This window comes from Pseudonaja textilis, chromosome 1 (genome assembly GCF_049901715.1).
Source record: "Pseudonaja textilis isolate UNSWEBS1 chromosome 1, rPseTex1.2, whole genome shotgun sequence".
Classification (NCBI taxonomy): Eukaryota; Metazoa; Chordata; class Lepidosauria; order Squamata; family Elapidae; genus Pseudonaja; species Pseudonaja textilis.
Genome location: NC_141990.1, coordinates 270,180,909 through 270,197,771, shown reverse-complemented (window position 1 = coordinate 270,197,771; position 16,863 = coordinate 270,180,909). Strand labels below are relative to the sequence as shown.

At 35.7% G+C, this 16,863-nt stretch overlaps 1 protein-coding gene across 1 annotated transcript in view; it reads right to left on the bottom strand.

The window, feature by feature from the left end:
• Positions 1–321: 321 nt before the first annotated feature.
• Positions 322–16,863, bottom strand: part of LOC113442234 (cytosolic phospholipase A2 epsilon-like) — a 43,582-nt gene continuing 27,040 nt past the window's right edge. Inside the window, exons 11-20 of the mRNA XM_026709702.2 lie at positions 15,284–15,440; positions 13,176–13,312; positions 10,993–11,215; positions 7,765–7,879; positions 6,554–6,691; positions 5,129–5,236; positions 3,597–3,788; positions 2,963–3,129; positions 2,079–2,265; positions 322–1,360 (exon numbers count right to left, since the gene is read on the bottom strand). Of these exons, the coding sequence (XP_026565487.1) occupies positions 1,137–1,360; positions 2,079–2,265; positions 2,963–3,129; positions 3,597–3,788; positions 5,129–5,236; positions 6,554–6,691; positions 7,765–7,879; positions 10,993–11,215; positions 13,176–13,312; positions 15,284–15,440 (1,648 nt within the window). The 3' untranslated portion in view covers positions 322–1,136. The remainder of the gene's footprint in view (positions 1,361–2,078; positions 2,266–2,962; positions 3,130–3,596; positions 3,789–5,128; positions 5,237–6,553; positions 6,692–7,764; positions 7,880–10,992; positions 11,216–13,175; positions 13,313–15,283; positions 15,441–16,863) is intronic.

Genomic DNA, 16,863 nt, shown 5'->3' with positions numbered 1-16,863 from the left:
ATGCACATGCGTGCACAGAGCTTTAAATCAATTGTCTAGGCTAATCCTTGCAGTTTTCTTGGCAATGTTTTTTGGAAGTGATTTGGTCTGAGAACATGTGAATAGCTTGAGGCCGCCCAGATGATTTTGTGTACCGTGAGATTAGAACTCATAGCTTCTCATTTTCTAGCCAAATGCCTTAATCACTACATGAAACAGGCTCTTGATACAATTTTGCAATTGTTTTTCATGAATTCGGCTTTGGTGCATTTCCGTATAAATGTTGATTACTTAATAACATTTTCAAATTGCTACCATATAGAAAGCACCACACAGAAAGCAAGTTCTTAATACAAGGGTTTAATGAGTAGAAGATCCTAATGGGCACAGAAATAATAGCTATGACTTTTTGAACGAGCATTAAGAGTATAGAATTCAATTTGTGCCTTTGAGTCAGTTTTGATTCTTGCTGACTGCCCCTTGCAGTTTTCTTAGCAACTTTTTTTTCGGAAGTAGGGTTCCATTGCTATCTTCCTAGGACTAAGAAAAGTGACTGCCCCAAGATCACTCAGAGCTAAGGATTTAGTGCTAAGGTAGTTGACAGGTAGCTGACAGTTTCCAGGTTTCTAGCTTCCTGCTTTAACTACTATACCACTGGCAAGTCTATAAAGCAAAACAAGTCCATAAAGAAAAATGGCTTTATGCAATTATGATATATATTATGCATTTGCAACTTCATGTACTGCATATTTTATAGGTACCCATATCAGTTTACCTTAGCAATATTTAAATCAAGGTTTTATAACTTTTTAACAATTAATTTAATAAACTTATTTGAGTTACTGTAGCTTAGACAAAATACAACAGGTTGCAATTTATAATATATTTATTTAAATGAGATTGTGTGGAGTAAAGATTCCTGTTCATTATAATTATTTTTGTAACTAACAGGCATTTTTTTTAAATATCAGAAATCTGAATAAATGGAAGACACTATATATGACATGATCCAAATATGCAACTATATTAAATAGTAATTTAAGACTATAGTACAATTCAACCAACTGAAATTATTTTACATTAACTGTCCCTTTTTTTTAATCAGAGCTTGGAGTTCTTATGTGCATGTTTCCTTTTACAAGTCATAGAAGGCAATTTCATGAAGATGACTGAGATAATTGAGCCTGTTTCTTCTGTTCTACCACCTTGTGCAAAACCCTCAAGATCGTGTTTGCATTATTCTGAACATTATAATTGGTTAGATTTAGCAGCTTGTTAAACTCCTCCTCCTGCAGTGAGACCTGCCTTGTAGAATATGGTGAAAAGGCACTTGAAACATCGACATTGCCTTGTGGCAATTGAGCTGCATTACGTTCTATGCCTGCAGAAGAAAAGAAGATACACTAGTTACGTATAAAAATATGACATGGGACTGAAGATTATATTGTATTGTATTGTGCTCTTTAATTGACCAAACTAACACCAATCAGAAACCCACCAGAGGACATAACATAATCTAAAGCCCTTACATTCCTGTTCTCTAAGAAGGATGAAGTATTAATAACAATTTCTTCATATAAATCTAATCACTTTTTAAAACTATTCAGTTTGATAGTCATCTCTAGAATCCATTTCATACATCACTCTAAGTCACTGTTTAATAATTGTTGTTAATAATTTTGCAGTTTGCACTGCAACTAGGATTTATAGTTTACAATAACTAGTTTCATACAATGTATGAAATCATGCTACAGTATTGTGTAATATATGTATGAATCCAGGTTTCTATACTAAAGCAGAAAATTGTACAGGTTAATGATGTGTTGTTCTTTCATATGTTCTGAATTCTTGCACCATTCAGCTTAATTGGATGAGCCAGGTTCTAGTGTTCCAAACATGAAACTGGTTTTTTTGTTTTCTCCACACAATAATTTTTTTTCTTATTTTACTTTTTTTAACTAAAAGAATTCAACTGATCATTTTTCCTGTCAGATGAGCTATTTCAATTCTTTGATCAATGAGTTTGTCCTGGATCAAGAAGTATCTAAATCTGTGTAAGATTAAACTCCTACTAGAATTCTACTGTACTATTAACTCACCAGGTGCAATATATCTTTGGAAGGTATCATTCACTAGTGGGAAATATAGCAGGATGGGGGCTTCAGGATTGTTTGTATCTTCAAAGACGTAGCATTCTTTTAGATTTTTCTTTTCTTCCTCACTTAGCACGACCTTGGGGAATGGGATTCCTTGTGCTGAGAAATATGTGGAGGAATGTTCCAAAGGCTTAAAAAAACAGTAACAGCCAATGTTAGCAAGTGCAGAAAGACACCCAAACAGGATTTTTAATGCAGACATTGATTTGAAACCATAATGTAATAAGCACAAAGTACAATGGTAATTCTTAGAATGAAACCAGTCTTTAAAATTCCCACTTCCTTTCTTTGTGCTGGCTAATACTGGTTATTAATAGTTGGTTATTATCAGATCTAAAATTCAACAATATTAGGAATGTTTTCCAGGCCAATACTTTAGAAAAACAGAAACATGATTTTAAATAGTCTAGGTGGAAATGGGCTGAAAATAACTGGATCAAAGCTAATAGCAATTTACTTTGGGAAAGAAAAACACAGAAGTACTAGTATAGCTTGAGGAATATCTGACTTGAGAAAATAATCTGTGAAACAGATTTCAATGGATTGCAACCTATTTCTGGCACTGTGTCTGGTTCTCGAAACTGCAGTTTTAGGACATTTCAGAAAAACTGAAATAGAATCAAAGAATGGCAACAAGGAAGATTTTGGCGGACTGAAAACTAAAATTTACAAGAGATTGAAGAAATGAGATACATTTAGCTTTGAGAAAAGATTGATGTGGCAGTGTTTAGAAGTATTGTGTTATAGATAGTCAATTGCTATTATTTTTATACAATGCAAAGAATCATTATTTTATTACAGATAAAATCTTCATTATCTCTTCTAACCTTGGTTTGGGACCCTCCAGTATAATTGAAATGCAGAATGACATCCACTTTTCTCTCTGGTCTGAGAAGTGGAGGGCAACTGGTATCAAAGAAGAAGGCTGTATCTACAAGCTCCAAATGGTCTGTAGAATCTTTCAGTTGATTGGGGGATTCATCAAGCATTGTATCTATAACATACATTACAAAAGTAAAATCAATACCCATAGGTCATCATCAGACGAAGACAAATGCTCATAAATTTCCTTCTTGCCAATACCCATCCCATCATGGAGCTACTTGCTTCAACACAAAATTCATTCTCATTAGGATCTATGGCCAATTTCTTTTAATCTCCTGACCTAATGAAGAGAACACTACTTATGGTATAGATGAGTAATTGGAAACATATCCCACACAACTTCCTCCTCCTGTTGTCCCTCAACAACAACCCTGTGAGGAAATTGAGCTGAGAGAGTGACTGGCTCAAGCTAGCTGGTTTTCATGGCAGGACTAAGGCAAGACTCATGGACTCCTGCTTTCTAGCCTGGTACTTTAACCATTAGAGCAAACATTTCGTTTGTAGAGAAAAATGCAGTCAACTGGACAATTGTGGATGTCAATAATACATAAAAACAATCAAATCCTGCTGTGATACCTTTCCATTTAGTAAATTGTTGATGCTGTACATATTCATTATGCATCTGGAACCCTTTTAAAAAATTATTATACTTGGACACTGCTGGACGATCCGTTAAAATACCCCTTAGAGTACTGGAAAGACCTCCTGCAGGAGTGAACATGCGAGTTGGCATCTCATGGGGTCTCTCCAATATATCAGGCACTTCATCTAAATACAAACAGCAGAAATAAACTTCATTTAAATAATGAATAAGAATCTTGGATACTAGTATATGATGCGGTTCAGATGATACCCAAAGGTGAACAATTGACTGGTGGCGTGAGTAGTTTTTCTTTCTCTCACACATCTATATCCATTTTAAACTCTATATTGAATATGAGTTTAAATTTCAGTAGGCCAACATACAAAAGCCTAGGTTGCATAATTAATTCCTGAATTTTATTTCAGTGTTTATTACACCAAAGCAAGATTCTCTTCAGATGCTTTGCATCACAATTTCTGAAGTCCCTTATACAGTAAATGCTTGCTGGCACTTATGGGAGAGAACAATTTTACATTTATATCCGCTATTGAAATGTTTCACCCATGCATGAATATTTACCGAGCAAATAGTCTTTGGGACTACAAAGGCATGAGAAGGCTCCATAAAAGAGCTGAATAGCTTCGTGAACCAAACTGAACCCATGATGTTGAACTGTGAGGTATAATAATAAGCAAGTCGTATTTTCATATTGCAAAGATAATGATGGGTAACATTTAAAGTTTAACTGGAGCTATTTGCTCTGCTGTAGCTTTAGCTAAACTAACTAGTGTGAAGCAGTGTCATATAGAATAAACAAGGTATAGAAAAAGTATTCCTATATCATGTGTTTGAAAAGACATAAAAGTGGCTTTGCCCTTTGGAGCGCCAACAAACCATTAGCCAAAATTAACCTTTGCTCTCTTAATGGGTCACATGACAATTTTTCTTTCAGAAAAGCATCTAGTAAAATAATTTGTTTTAAAAAATCAAATTAGTGTGTTATTCCAAGAGTAACTTGCAGGTAAAAACGGGGAGGGAACTACATCACACAAATAGAGTAAATTGGATATAAAATTAGAGGTAAAAAATTAAAATCAAGTAATGCAGAAAGAGGGAAGCAAATAAAAAAATAGTTCATACCAATATAAGATCAGCTCAACCACTAAAGAGTTACAAAATGATCGTTTCCTTTTTACAAAATATTACTTTAGTTTGCATTAAATAAATGTATTTTACTGGAAATGTAGGGGTAGTCCAAACAGTACATTGTTAGGTGTAGATTATGTATATAACAGTACATAGTGTAATGGTGCACAATGTAATTATGAAATAATACATTGTACTTAATATGATCAAATTATACAGTATTTCTTCCCTCTTTTGTGGTCTGAATACATATTCCTCGGTATGAAGTTATCCGAACTTTCAGTTTGTACAGCCAAGACAGATAAATACGGTAAATATAAAAAAGTGTCAGCCAGTTAAATTCTGAATTCTAATTTTGGATCAACTTTTCATAGCTTACCAATCTCTGTGACAGTATCTTGGGTCCACCTGTTCCAGAAATCTTCTGAATTGTCTGCCTCATGCCAAGCATCTAATAGATTCTTGGAAAATACACTACTCCACAATCCTTTAAAAGGAAGAGATCAATGAAGTTAAAGCATTTTTCTCCTTGAAATTTTATTTTATTGTTGAGATAGAGACAGAAACAATGTTCTGGGCATGAACTGTTCTGTGCACACAACAGGCAGTTTTGGGAAGTCCATGTCTGCACAGAAACATACATATTTTGTACTAGGGCTGGGCATGGATCCAGAACATGCATGATTTTGATTAGGTACTTTGTGGAAAAGCTATGGCCAGTGATTGTGGCGGCAAGTAAGATGAGGTGTGGAAAAGAAAGTGCTGGAAAGATCATGGGAAGGAGTGAGTGGCCCAGTTGGATATGCCAAGTTAAATTGTTAATGTGTGACAGCAGCTCTCCCAACTCTACTCCAACCTTTCTAGTGTCTTACTTTCCCTACCTCAGCTGCCACCCTTGAAGCCAAGCACCAGATACCCAACCTGCCCTCTTCTCTCCTGCTGATAGATTGTGCTTGTATTCAAAAATGATGTCAGCATGTGATGCTAGTTACGGGAAAGTAGGAAAAAGGAAGAAACTTTAGAAATTAGTGAAGTAACCCTCAAACCATGCATAGAAGGACCAACTTAGTCCTTCTTGCCTCTAGATTTTGCCTTGATCACAACCTATAACAACCAGCATATTCTAGGATTCTGTTTATTCAACCAACGGCCACCCAAAAAGCTTGGCTGAGGACATCTATATTCTGGAACTAAAAAAAAAAATCTCCCCAATTCAGTGGAATTCACTGTTAATCTACTAGTTATACTTATAGAGTATAAGAGAATAATTGCATCTAGCAATATTGGTTCATGAATTGCCCAGAAAACCATAGTTAAGTATTAGTATTAAAATACAGTCAGAATTGAAGCTATATTCTAATCACAGCTATCTTTGAAGTATTTATAGCTTGTATTTTTCGGTTGCTTGACTTGGAATAGTTAATGACAAATAACAAAGTACTACCGTACTATTTTAATTTAATTTAATTAAGCATATCATCACATTCTGGGGAGACAGAAAGAGAGAGGAGGGAGAGGGAGGGAAGGAGGGAGGGAGAGAGAGAGAAAGAGAGAGAACCATCTTTTCCTGCCCATTTTACATACTATTTGTATAATAATAGAGTTCTAGGTTCTTTAAATAATGCTCATCCATCAGGAGGAAGGGAGACCACGTTTCTCTAATATAGTATTAGATGTATTCAGCTGAGAATCCAGCTACAAAGTGAGTCCAGTTCTTGTGAAAACCCCATAGATACTATTGGTACCTTCAACAAGGGGAAATCCCACCCCACTTTCTTTCTTCTTGAAGTAGAAAAAAAGTCACCTTGCATAAAACATATCCTTGATTCTGGGAGTTTCTTCATTATGCGCCCCATGTAAAACTCGCTTCCAAAATCTTCAGCAGGAACAAAAGCTCCATATTTCGGAAATCCTACTTCATATGGTGTGAATTCTAACCACTCTGTAATGAAGGTCAACAAGAACACATTTGGTATCATACCTTCCCTATGCAGGAAAGGGATGCTTTCTCTGGTAAAACTACCAAATACATTATGTGCAAGGAATTACATGTCTTTTCAATGTGGCCTGGCCTGACGTTGATAATACATGAAAATCAACAATAATCCAACATTTCAATATTTTCCAAATCCATTGTTAGTTCTTACACCTGAAGTAAATGAAAGAAAGCAGCTTTCAGCATACGGATAAACATTTCAGAGGGTCCATTACATTTATTAAGCATTATCTATGCTACAAAGAATTAAAAACACTTAAAAATTATTTAGAAAAGATAACTCTGCACTTTGTGCTTTTTGCCCTTCTCTTTGCTCAGATATGGTTTTTATCATCGGTGGCATGTATATCTGGGTGTATATATACATAAACATACAAGATATACAAATATAAATATAGTCTCTGAACATGGATACATGCAGTATAGTGTTTCCAAACTGCCAAAGAAAGAATTAAAAACCTAAGAATCATGCTCCTTTAGATGTCCCCCCCACCCCCCCAAAAAACCTTTGTTGTTCTGATTTTGAGAAAGTGTTTGTAGCAGGCAATTCATATCGATAAAGCATTGACAGAATCCAAATGTTTTCTTAGCACAATGGTACCATGTAAAGGAAGTATAACACGAAGAGGCTAACCAGATAAGCTAGTGATCTTGTACTTGAGCTGACATTGTGTCTGTGTGATTGTGACGTGATTATCATAACATGAATGGCTTGTTTTTAATATCGATATTGAGGAATTATATGCATAAGGATGAAAAGTCCTCAACTTTTGGGTGGACATATCCATGTAATGTTTTGGCACAAAACTGAAGTGAGTTGCCAATGTCTTCCTCCTTGTTAGTTTTTCCCCCTATTTCCCAATGTAGCCTATAGTCCTTGGATTTCCCCATGCACTCCCATCTGAAGACTGACCAAGTCTAACCGTGCTTAGTTTTTTCTACAATAATTAAAGTTTGTTACCAATAGGTTGCAAATGTTGTGGGTTAAACATTTGTATATGAAAGCCACCGGAACACACCTCTAAAATCCTTTGTGGTGAGGTTGTCTTTCACGTTGAGTGCCAGGTAGATTGGCAGTGGGTTCTGACCTTTGTTTACTGCCCGTCGTTGCTCTGAGAGTTTATGGTGATTATTCTGTATTTGGTGAAGAAAATAATAATAGAAGTGCATTGTAATTTAAGTGAAATAGAAATTACATCTGATTTGTTCACCTAGGCCTCATATCCATGCAGAAAACCAATTTAAGGATCAATTTACAGTTTAAACACCAACCACATTATTTTTCACAACACATGGTAAAATGTGTGGGAAGGAAGGATAAAGAAAATGGAATATTGGATAAGGAGGGATAATATGGCAATTAATAGCTGTGTAGGGTTGACTTCCAAAGTGTTGTAACACAGACAAAAAAGATTAATCCCCTTTCCCTAAACTTCTCATCCAGATTGGAGCTTCATCTAGCTCAGGGGTGTCAAACTGGTGGCCCACAGGCCAGATGTGTCACATGCAGGCCACGCCCACCCCTGCTCCATGAAGGGAAAAAAATGTCGTAATGCATCATGTGATGGCAAGGTGACACAGTGAGTTTGACACCTGTGATCTAGCTGAATATAATCACAGTCAGCATGGGAAACCATAGCAAATAATTGTAGTTAGAGTGTCTGTGGTGGATAGGTTAAAATAAAAGGCAATACAGTCACAGTAGCCACCTGATTGAAGCACATACATAAATAATCTGCAATCTTGACATTTTTGAGTCCCTAAATCTTCTAGCAGTAGTTTCAAAATGTTTCTCTTTCAAAACATGCTGCACTGTCATGCTGTTTGATCTCAGTAGCAGGGCCACATGTAGATATGATAAAGCCCTAAACAGTGGGAAGCTGTAGCTTGACAAGTGCTATCAGAGAACAAGGCTGTGACACAACTGAATTTGGCAAGACTGCCACTAAGATGCATAATAAGCTTGCAATGAATGAGGTAGGAAGGGCTTTCTTTGAAAAGAAAGCATGTATGTGTGCAGAAACAGTCTAGTCGAGTCAAGTCGAATAGAATAGAATAGAATAGAATAGAATAGAATAGAATAGAATAGAATAGAATAGAATAGAATAGAATAGAATAGAATAACAGAGTTGGAAAGGACCTTGGAGGTGTTCTAGTCCAACCCCCTGCTTAGACAGGAAACCCTACACCACTTCAGACAGATGGTTATCCAACATGTTTTTAAAAACTTCCAGTGTTGGAGCATTCACAACTTCTGGAGGCAAGTTGTTCCATTGGTTAATTGTTCTAACTGTCAGGAAATTTCTCCTTAGTTCTAAGTTGCTTCTCTCCTTAATAAGTTTCCACCCATTGCTTCTTGTCCTGTCCTCAGGTGCTTTGGAAAATAGCTTGATTCCCTCTTCTTTCTGGCAGCCCCTGAGATATAGGAAGGCAGCTATCATGTCACCCCTAGTTCTTCTTTTCATTAGACTAGACATACCCAGTTCCTGCAGCCGTTCTTCATATGTTTTAGCCTCCAGTCCCCTAATCATCTTTGCTGTTCTTCTCTGCAACAACTCTTCTCTACTTAATGAGGTATGCAGGGGGTATGTGGTTTTGGGAGACTTTGGTAGATGAAGTGGGGGGTTGACTAACAAAAGCACTGCGGCATCATTCCTCAAGCCTTGTGCCTTATGTCCATGCATTGCAGTGTCATAGACATGTTCTGAACCAGAGATACCGTAGTTAAAAGCCTGGATAGTTTTATCATTCTGATTCAGATAAAAGCAGGAGGCTTTTATTGTGAGGATCTGTCCTCAGTGTGTATCTTAGTAACTAATTCTGCATTGGCTTACTTTGAAAAGTACTTGAATATTTCAGATGGTTCCAAATGACAAGCTAAGTATCACAAGAAAGACTGGTGGGATGGATCTTATCAATAGATTTTATTATTTATCGATTCAAAATGCCAGTTCTTTGAAAAGTTTGGAATTTATAGGAATGGTCCCAAGTGAAGGTATGACAAATTTAGCATCTGAACAGGAAGGCTTACCTGCTTTCTTAACTTTTGTTGGATGATGAACACGGGGGAACAGAAGTGTGAAAAATATGGTAGATTATTCTCTTGTGTACTCTCTTGAGTAGCAAGTATATTTGAACGAAGGCTGTTCAAAAATACTCTTTCAAGGTGAGCTTGACTTGTGGTAAATGCTAAAATAAAAGTTGGTTGCCCCGTTATCTTTGTCAACATTTTTTCAATGCCCTTACAGAGCTGGGACTTGCAGATCTGTCAAAGTGCATATCCTAATTCAGCTTTTCAGATTAGCTAAAATTAGCTAGGTGCTGCCTCCTGATGGGGTACAATTTAGTAAATAATTTTATTTTACATTATTTTGTTGTGTTTATTTCAACAGATGTTATTCATTAGGCAATATATTATTTACTTCACAAACAAATGCCAAAGATGATGGTGGTGGATAATTTGAGTTCTATTAATACTTATATACTGAGAAAACAGTGGTTAGGAACAACGATCATTGTACAGAAAGATTTACAAAACTAATTCATGGGATTAAGATAGGCAACCCTGATAGGGAAAGCTACTATATAAAAACAGCAAGTAAACCCCAAACTTGCTCCCTCTGATGAAGTTACTTAGTTGGGAAATGAAATGTCTGCAAGCAAGCTACCAAACTCAAAGAGTACCAAGGATTCCACAGTTAAACCCTGTTCTAGATATTCTTTTTGATTGAAATCTAATTCATCTCATTAATCCACAATGGCTTATTGTTTTGATTTAGAAAAGTTTTTCGGCATAGAGTTTCATTAGATAGTTGTTGAATATAATTTTGAAATCAGGTCCTGCTAGACACAAGAATGCTTTAGACTATTTCATTTTGTAGTTTGGTATTTTTTAATTCATGCATTGGCCTTTTTATAGGTACCCATAAAAGATATTTCTTTTTTTCAAATGCCTCAGGAATGTTTTGTTTTTTTCATCTCTTCTCTTTTCCCCATGACTGCTTCTGATTTTCATTTGACTATGGTTTCTTCCATGCTTCCTTATTCAGTTTACAACAAAGGATCCTAGGAAGAGCCGAATTATATTTTTGTGGCAGAGGACAAAGCTAAAAAGAGTAGATATTGGTTTATCTACAGTCTAAACCCTGCTGAACTAAATAAGAAAGCATATTCATTACAGAATACCATTCATATCCCAGAAGCTAAGAAAAAATATAGGGGGACGCAGAAAAAACCCTTTTGCATACCGCATTATTCAGCATAGCTTCAATCATGAGTCCCCAAAGATCTATGAAAGAAGATTTATATCCTGCGATGGTCCGCTCAGCCAACTCCTTATGGTAAGACTTCAGATTTTGCAAGGAAAAGGCACCCCTCTTAGATTTGGCTGCTTGCTTCCGAGCTTGCAAAATGATTTCCCCAAGATCTTTATTTGACCAGTTGCTATCTTCATACAATTTTGTCATGGTCCTAAAATACATACAATACATACAATAGAAATTTCAAGTTTTGTATTTATTAAAGGTCGTTCTTCTCCCACCTAAGACCAGAGGCAGATAACTCCTGAAGGAAATTTGGAAATAAAACCATTAGTAATTGTTAAGATATGTTCACATATCTAAATTATTAAATAATGCAGACAATGTTTTTCCTATATGATTTTACTGATGAACATTTCCCAAGTTTATGATCTGGGAGAATAGCCCTACATTTCAACTAACTTCTGGAAGGGGACATACAATATTTCAAAACATAATACAATATTTACATGAACAGATTTTAAAAGAATAGCTTTTTATCTTCTAGAATAGGTTAGTATCATTCACAAATATCTGCATAATGTCTAATGTCTATGTATAATTATTATGTTGTATGGCTGCAGTGTTATTATTACTATTATTACTATTACTAGTATTATTATTATTGTTGTTGTTGTTATTATTATTATTATTATTTACTACCCCCTCTTGTTGGTATTATTAATGTTGCTGTTGTTGATATTTTTTGGTTGTCATTGTTATTGTTGTTCATGTACACTGAAAGCTTTTGCACCAGAGACAATTTTTTGTCTGTCTAATCACACTTGCCCAAACACAGTCTTGTCTTGTCTTGTCTTGTTTTGTCTTGTCTTGTCTTGTCTTGTCTTGTCTTGTATTCCATTCCATTCTATTCCATTCTATTCCATTCCATTCCATTCTATTCCATTCTATTCTATTCTATTCTATTCTATTCTCACTGCATAAATCAATTTTTAAGAAAATATTACATAGTAGAGGTTTCAACACTGATCCATGTAGGATTTCCTTCTGTTGAGAAAGTTGCCCACTTATATGTTTATATATTTATTTTATTTCTCAAGCATGTATTAGATAACAGTTATAATTAAACATGATTATGATTACATGAAATGGGTACAAATAAAAGGGGAAAATTAGGACAGGGACAGTAGGCATGCTGGTGCACTTATGCACTCCCCTTACAGACCTCTTAGGAATGGGGTGAGATCAACAGTAGACATTCTAAAGTTAGAGTTTGGGGAGTTTGGGGAAGAAACCACAGAGTCAGGTAGTGCATTCTAGGCATTGATAACTCTGTTGATGAAGTCGTATTTTCTGCAATTAAGTTTGGAGAGGTTTACCTTAAGTTTGTATCTATTGTGTGCTCATGAATTGTTGTGGTTGAAACTGAAGTAGTCATTGACAGGTAGGACATTGTAGCAGATAATTTTATGTACTACGCTTAGGTCAGACCAAAGGCGGTGTAGTTCTAAGTTGTCTAAGCCTAAAATTTCCCACGCTTTGCCTTCTATTTTAACTAAGTAACTGTTCATAAAAAGATGAGACTATTATTCTTCAACTACAGTTTCCCTAATACCCTTTGACTATCAGAGACTTTTTGCAAACCAGAATATACACAGTTATTGGAGTCATCCACACTCTAAGATGAGGAATGAAGCTAGGTTTATTTTAAAAAAGATTTAAAAAAAAAAAACCTTTATGCTGCTTTTTCTTTAAGATGGTTTGTTCCTCTATATGTCAAGTTATTATTTTTCTTTGATTACTGTTTCTATCAATTTCCCTGAAACAAATGTTATGAGCACATACATTGGCCTACCATCTTTTAAAAAATTAATTACCTTCCCATCCTCTGGAAGTGAGAGAATTTGAATGTGACATACTTTGCTAGATTGTTCATAATTTCACATTTGAGTTCTGCCATCAGAATCTAATAATCTGTCCCTAAATATCTTCTTTTTCTACCTCAATTTGCTTTAATTATATGGTTGTATAGAATTCTATGTAGTATATTCTACCTTTAGCTCTTGAACAAAAGGTGGAATATAACTATAAGTGATGAGAATAAAAGCTTCATTGAGATCCTTTAGGATCTAAGCAATTGAAAGAAACTCCAAATAAAAACAGTCTGTTACCATGTGGTTCCAGATGATCCAGTTATATATGAAATACAGTCCAAAAGCTTTGTTCTCTGGAGACCCCAAAGAGTGCCATAAAGAGCTGTCAATGCTCTCATCCCAGCTCCTGTTGTTGTCATAGCAACTACTGGTACCTGTTCAATGAAAGAAAATAACATGTTATGATTGTGAAGCCTTTCCTTCCAAGATGGCGCCAGTGACAGCTGCCTCAGTGAAATGCTGTCTAATGGTTTCTTTATTCTTTATTATTTTCTGCAATCATTACGGATTTCATACTCACAATTTATTACTACCAACCTGCCTTCAATCAAGGACCGGTAAACTGCACGAGTCAAAAAGAGGGCTGTGAAAATATTTACAGACCCCTCGCATCCCAGACATAAACTGTTGCAACTCCTTCCCTCAAAATGGTGCTCAGAGTACTACATACCAGAACAACTAGACACAAGAACAGTTTTTTCCTGAACGCCATCACTCTGCTAAACAAATAATTCCCTCAACACTGTCCAACTATTTACAAAGTCTGCACTACTATTACTATTAATTTTCTCATCACTCCTTATCACCCATCCCCTCCCACTTGTGACTATATGTGTCACGACTACGCAACACTTGCATTTGAATTGAAGCCACAGCGACCTGAAGGATGGCATTCCTCTTCATCAGAATAAACTCTATATCATAATAACATGCGCAGTCTATGTAAAATGCTATGAAGTGAAGCTCTACGCATTAACCATGATTCATGTGATTGAGTTCATACGAATAATTATTATTAAAAATGGTAATCATGGGTGATAAGGGTAATCAGGGGTAATGAAGGGTAATGAGGGGAAATTATTATAAATATTGAATCCCAGGAAACTCGGGTTAGATCCAACTTTATTTTGTTTGCTTAGCTATTATCTCAGACTCTTTGGAGGAAGGAATAAACAATAAGCTTTTGTGTTACTAAATACTGAAGCGAAGAGTGTCTTATTTTCTCCCTGCATTTGTGCCAAAGAGTAGCTGAGAATATGACTTTGTCGTTTGTATCCTTATGATTTATATTGACTCTTTCCTGGTATGATTTTATTGCTTATTGTACCCTATGACTATCATTAAGTGTTGTACCTTATGATTCTTGACTCTTGACGAATGTATCTTTTCTTTTATGTACACTGAGATCATTTGCACCAAGACAAATTCCTTGTGTGTCCAATCACACTTGGCCAATAAAGTATTCTATTCTATTCTATTCTATTCTATTCTATTCTATTCTATTCTATTCTATTCTATTCTATAGATTTAAAAAGTCCTCAAAGAATTCCATCAAAATCTTTCAAATAAACGTATTTAATTTGTCATAAATTCTCATTATAGGATTGTATTTCATCAAATGCAATATTAGACTGGAATGTGTATGAGAAAAAATAGATGGATTAATATTAAAAAAAAAACACCTTACATAAATATAATAGACAAAACTGTATACACACTTTTAAACAGAAGAGATTAAAGAAAGAATCTTGAGTTCAAAAATGCCAAAATAGCCAAATCCAAATACTATAACATAATGTCGTAAATTGAATCAGACCCAATTTTACAACAATTTTTACAGTAAGCGAATTACAGCAGTAATTAAGCTAATTGTGTGATCATTAAGTGAATCCAGTTTTCTCAATGAGCATTTTTGGCAGAAATTAGGGAAAAAAGATCACAAATCATGGTATCATGACTGCAGGATGCGGCAACCAGTTGAAAATAAGAACCAGTTGCCAAGTGCCCAAATTACAAGCACATGACTGCAAAAAAGAGTCAACTACAAAAAGAAAAGGTAAAAAAAAAATACGAAGACGTGCTTTTAATTTTTTTTTTACAGCAAATACAACTAGGTTTATAAAATTGTATCTTACTCTGCAGTATTATCTAGTGTGTGTTTTTTAATCATCCAAACACACAAATCATAAGGTCTTTTTTTTTTCATACAAAAAGTCTGTAAACAGAGGCCCGTAAATTTATACCAGTTTAATATATACAGTTTGGAGGGAATCAGGGTGATACTGGGGTTGGACTAGAAGACCTCCAAGATCCCTTCCAACTCTGTTATTCTGTTATCCACTTACTTCATGGTCATTCAGGCCTTGCCCCAAAGGAAGAATACTTTTCAGAGCTGCAGCAACCACTTTCTTTCGTTTCTGCAGGAAATTATTTTCATCTGAGCACAGACCATATCCTAGGCGCACATCAAGAGCTTTTGGTCTTTTAAACAGCCCCTGGGTCCTAAAGTAGACAGGAAATTCATTATAAATGCTGCTGTATCTTATTGGCTTAAATCTAGCAAAGATCATTTATTAATCTGTGGGAGGACTAACCATATACAACTCATTGTATCAACCTATCAAGAGCCTTGGAAAGAACAAATAGCTTCATAGTGAAACATTGTAGCATCAGGACCATGACAACTACTTTTGCAACAATCTGGGCAGACAATTAATCAGACATATAGAAAGAAACAGGGAAATGACTAGAAGCCAACATGGATTCATTAAAATGGGTCATGTAAAACAAATCTTATGGCTTCCTTAGACAATGTGATCAGACTGATGGACCAAGGGACTACTACAATCACTTAAATTTTGCTAAGGCATTGGATAAAGTAGACCATTGCCTCCTTCTTGATCAATTGAGCCTATCCAACGAAGTGTTATTCAGTTGTGTGAAATGTTAGTTTCTGCAGTTAAGCAGGAAAAGATAGGTGCATATGTACATAAAATAGACAGTCTTCAACTTACAACCAGGTGTTTAACAATCTGAATGATTGTTATAATCAGGGGTGGGACTCTACCAGTTAGCACCTATTCACTAGAACCGGTTGTTAATATTCTAAGCAGTTCAGAGAATCGGTTGTTAGAAGGAATTACTGGCCTAATCCTGTAAGGAAGGCAGGAAGGAAACATTCTGGTGTTGCTTACAGAAACTGCCTCTCCATTAACCCTTATTACATTCTTGGCAGGACTAGACTTCCTGTCTCAGGAACTTCTCTGGAGTTTTTTTCCCTTCTTTGTTGGTACTTTGCTTGTGTGGAGTGACCATTCAAAGTTACAATGACACTGAAAAAAGTGACTTATGACCATTTTTCACACTTACGACTGTTGCAGCATCCCCACAGTCACGAGAGGCCAGGCGAGGAGATGCGTGCCTCGATGTGAGGGATATTGAGTTGGTCATGCCCAACCAATAACATGACTACCAAGCCACGCCCACCCAGTCACATGACCAACAAGCCATGACCAACAACTAAGCTATGCCCCCAGAACTGGTTGTTAAAAAATTTGAATCCCACCCCTGGTTACAATGGATTCAAAAAATGTTGTGTAGACCCATCTTTGAAATTATGACTGCCACACCACCACCATGGTCACATGGTTATATTTCGGGCTCTTGTATTTATGACTCGTTGTAGCATTCTGGGATCATATTATAACATTTTGTGAAGTTTTGGGCTGTTTTGGAAGAAAAAAGGCAACCCCTCCCCCAAAAGGATAAGCTGGATTTAGACTTAAGACCATGTGAGTCAGTACAGTAGGAAACAACTAGAATCATTTGGAAATAGGAAAACTGTTTTTTAACATTTAAGACAGGAAACCATGCAATATATTATTAATAATAATCAACAGAATTACTGTGCATCCTGCATTTTCTC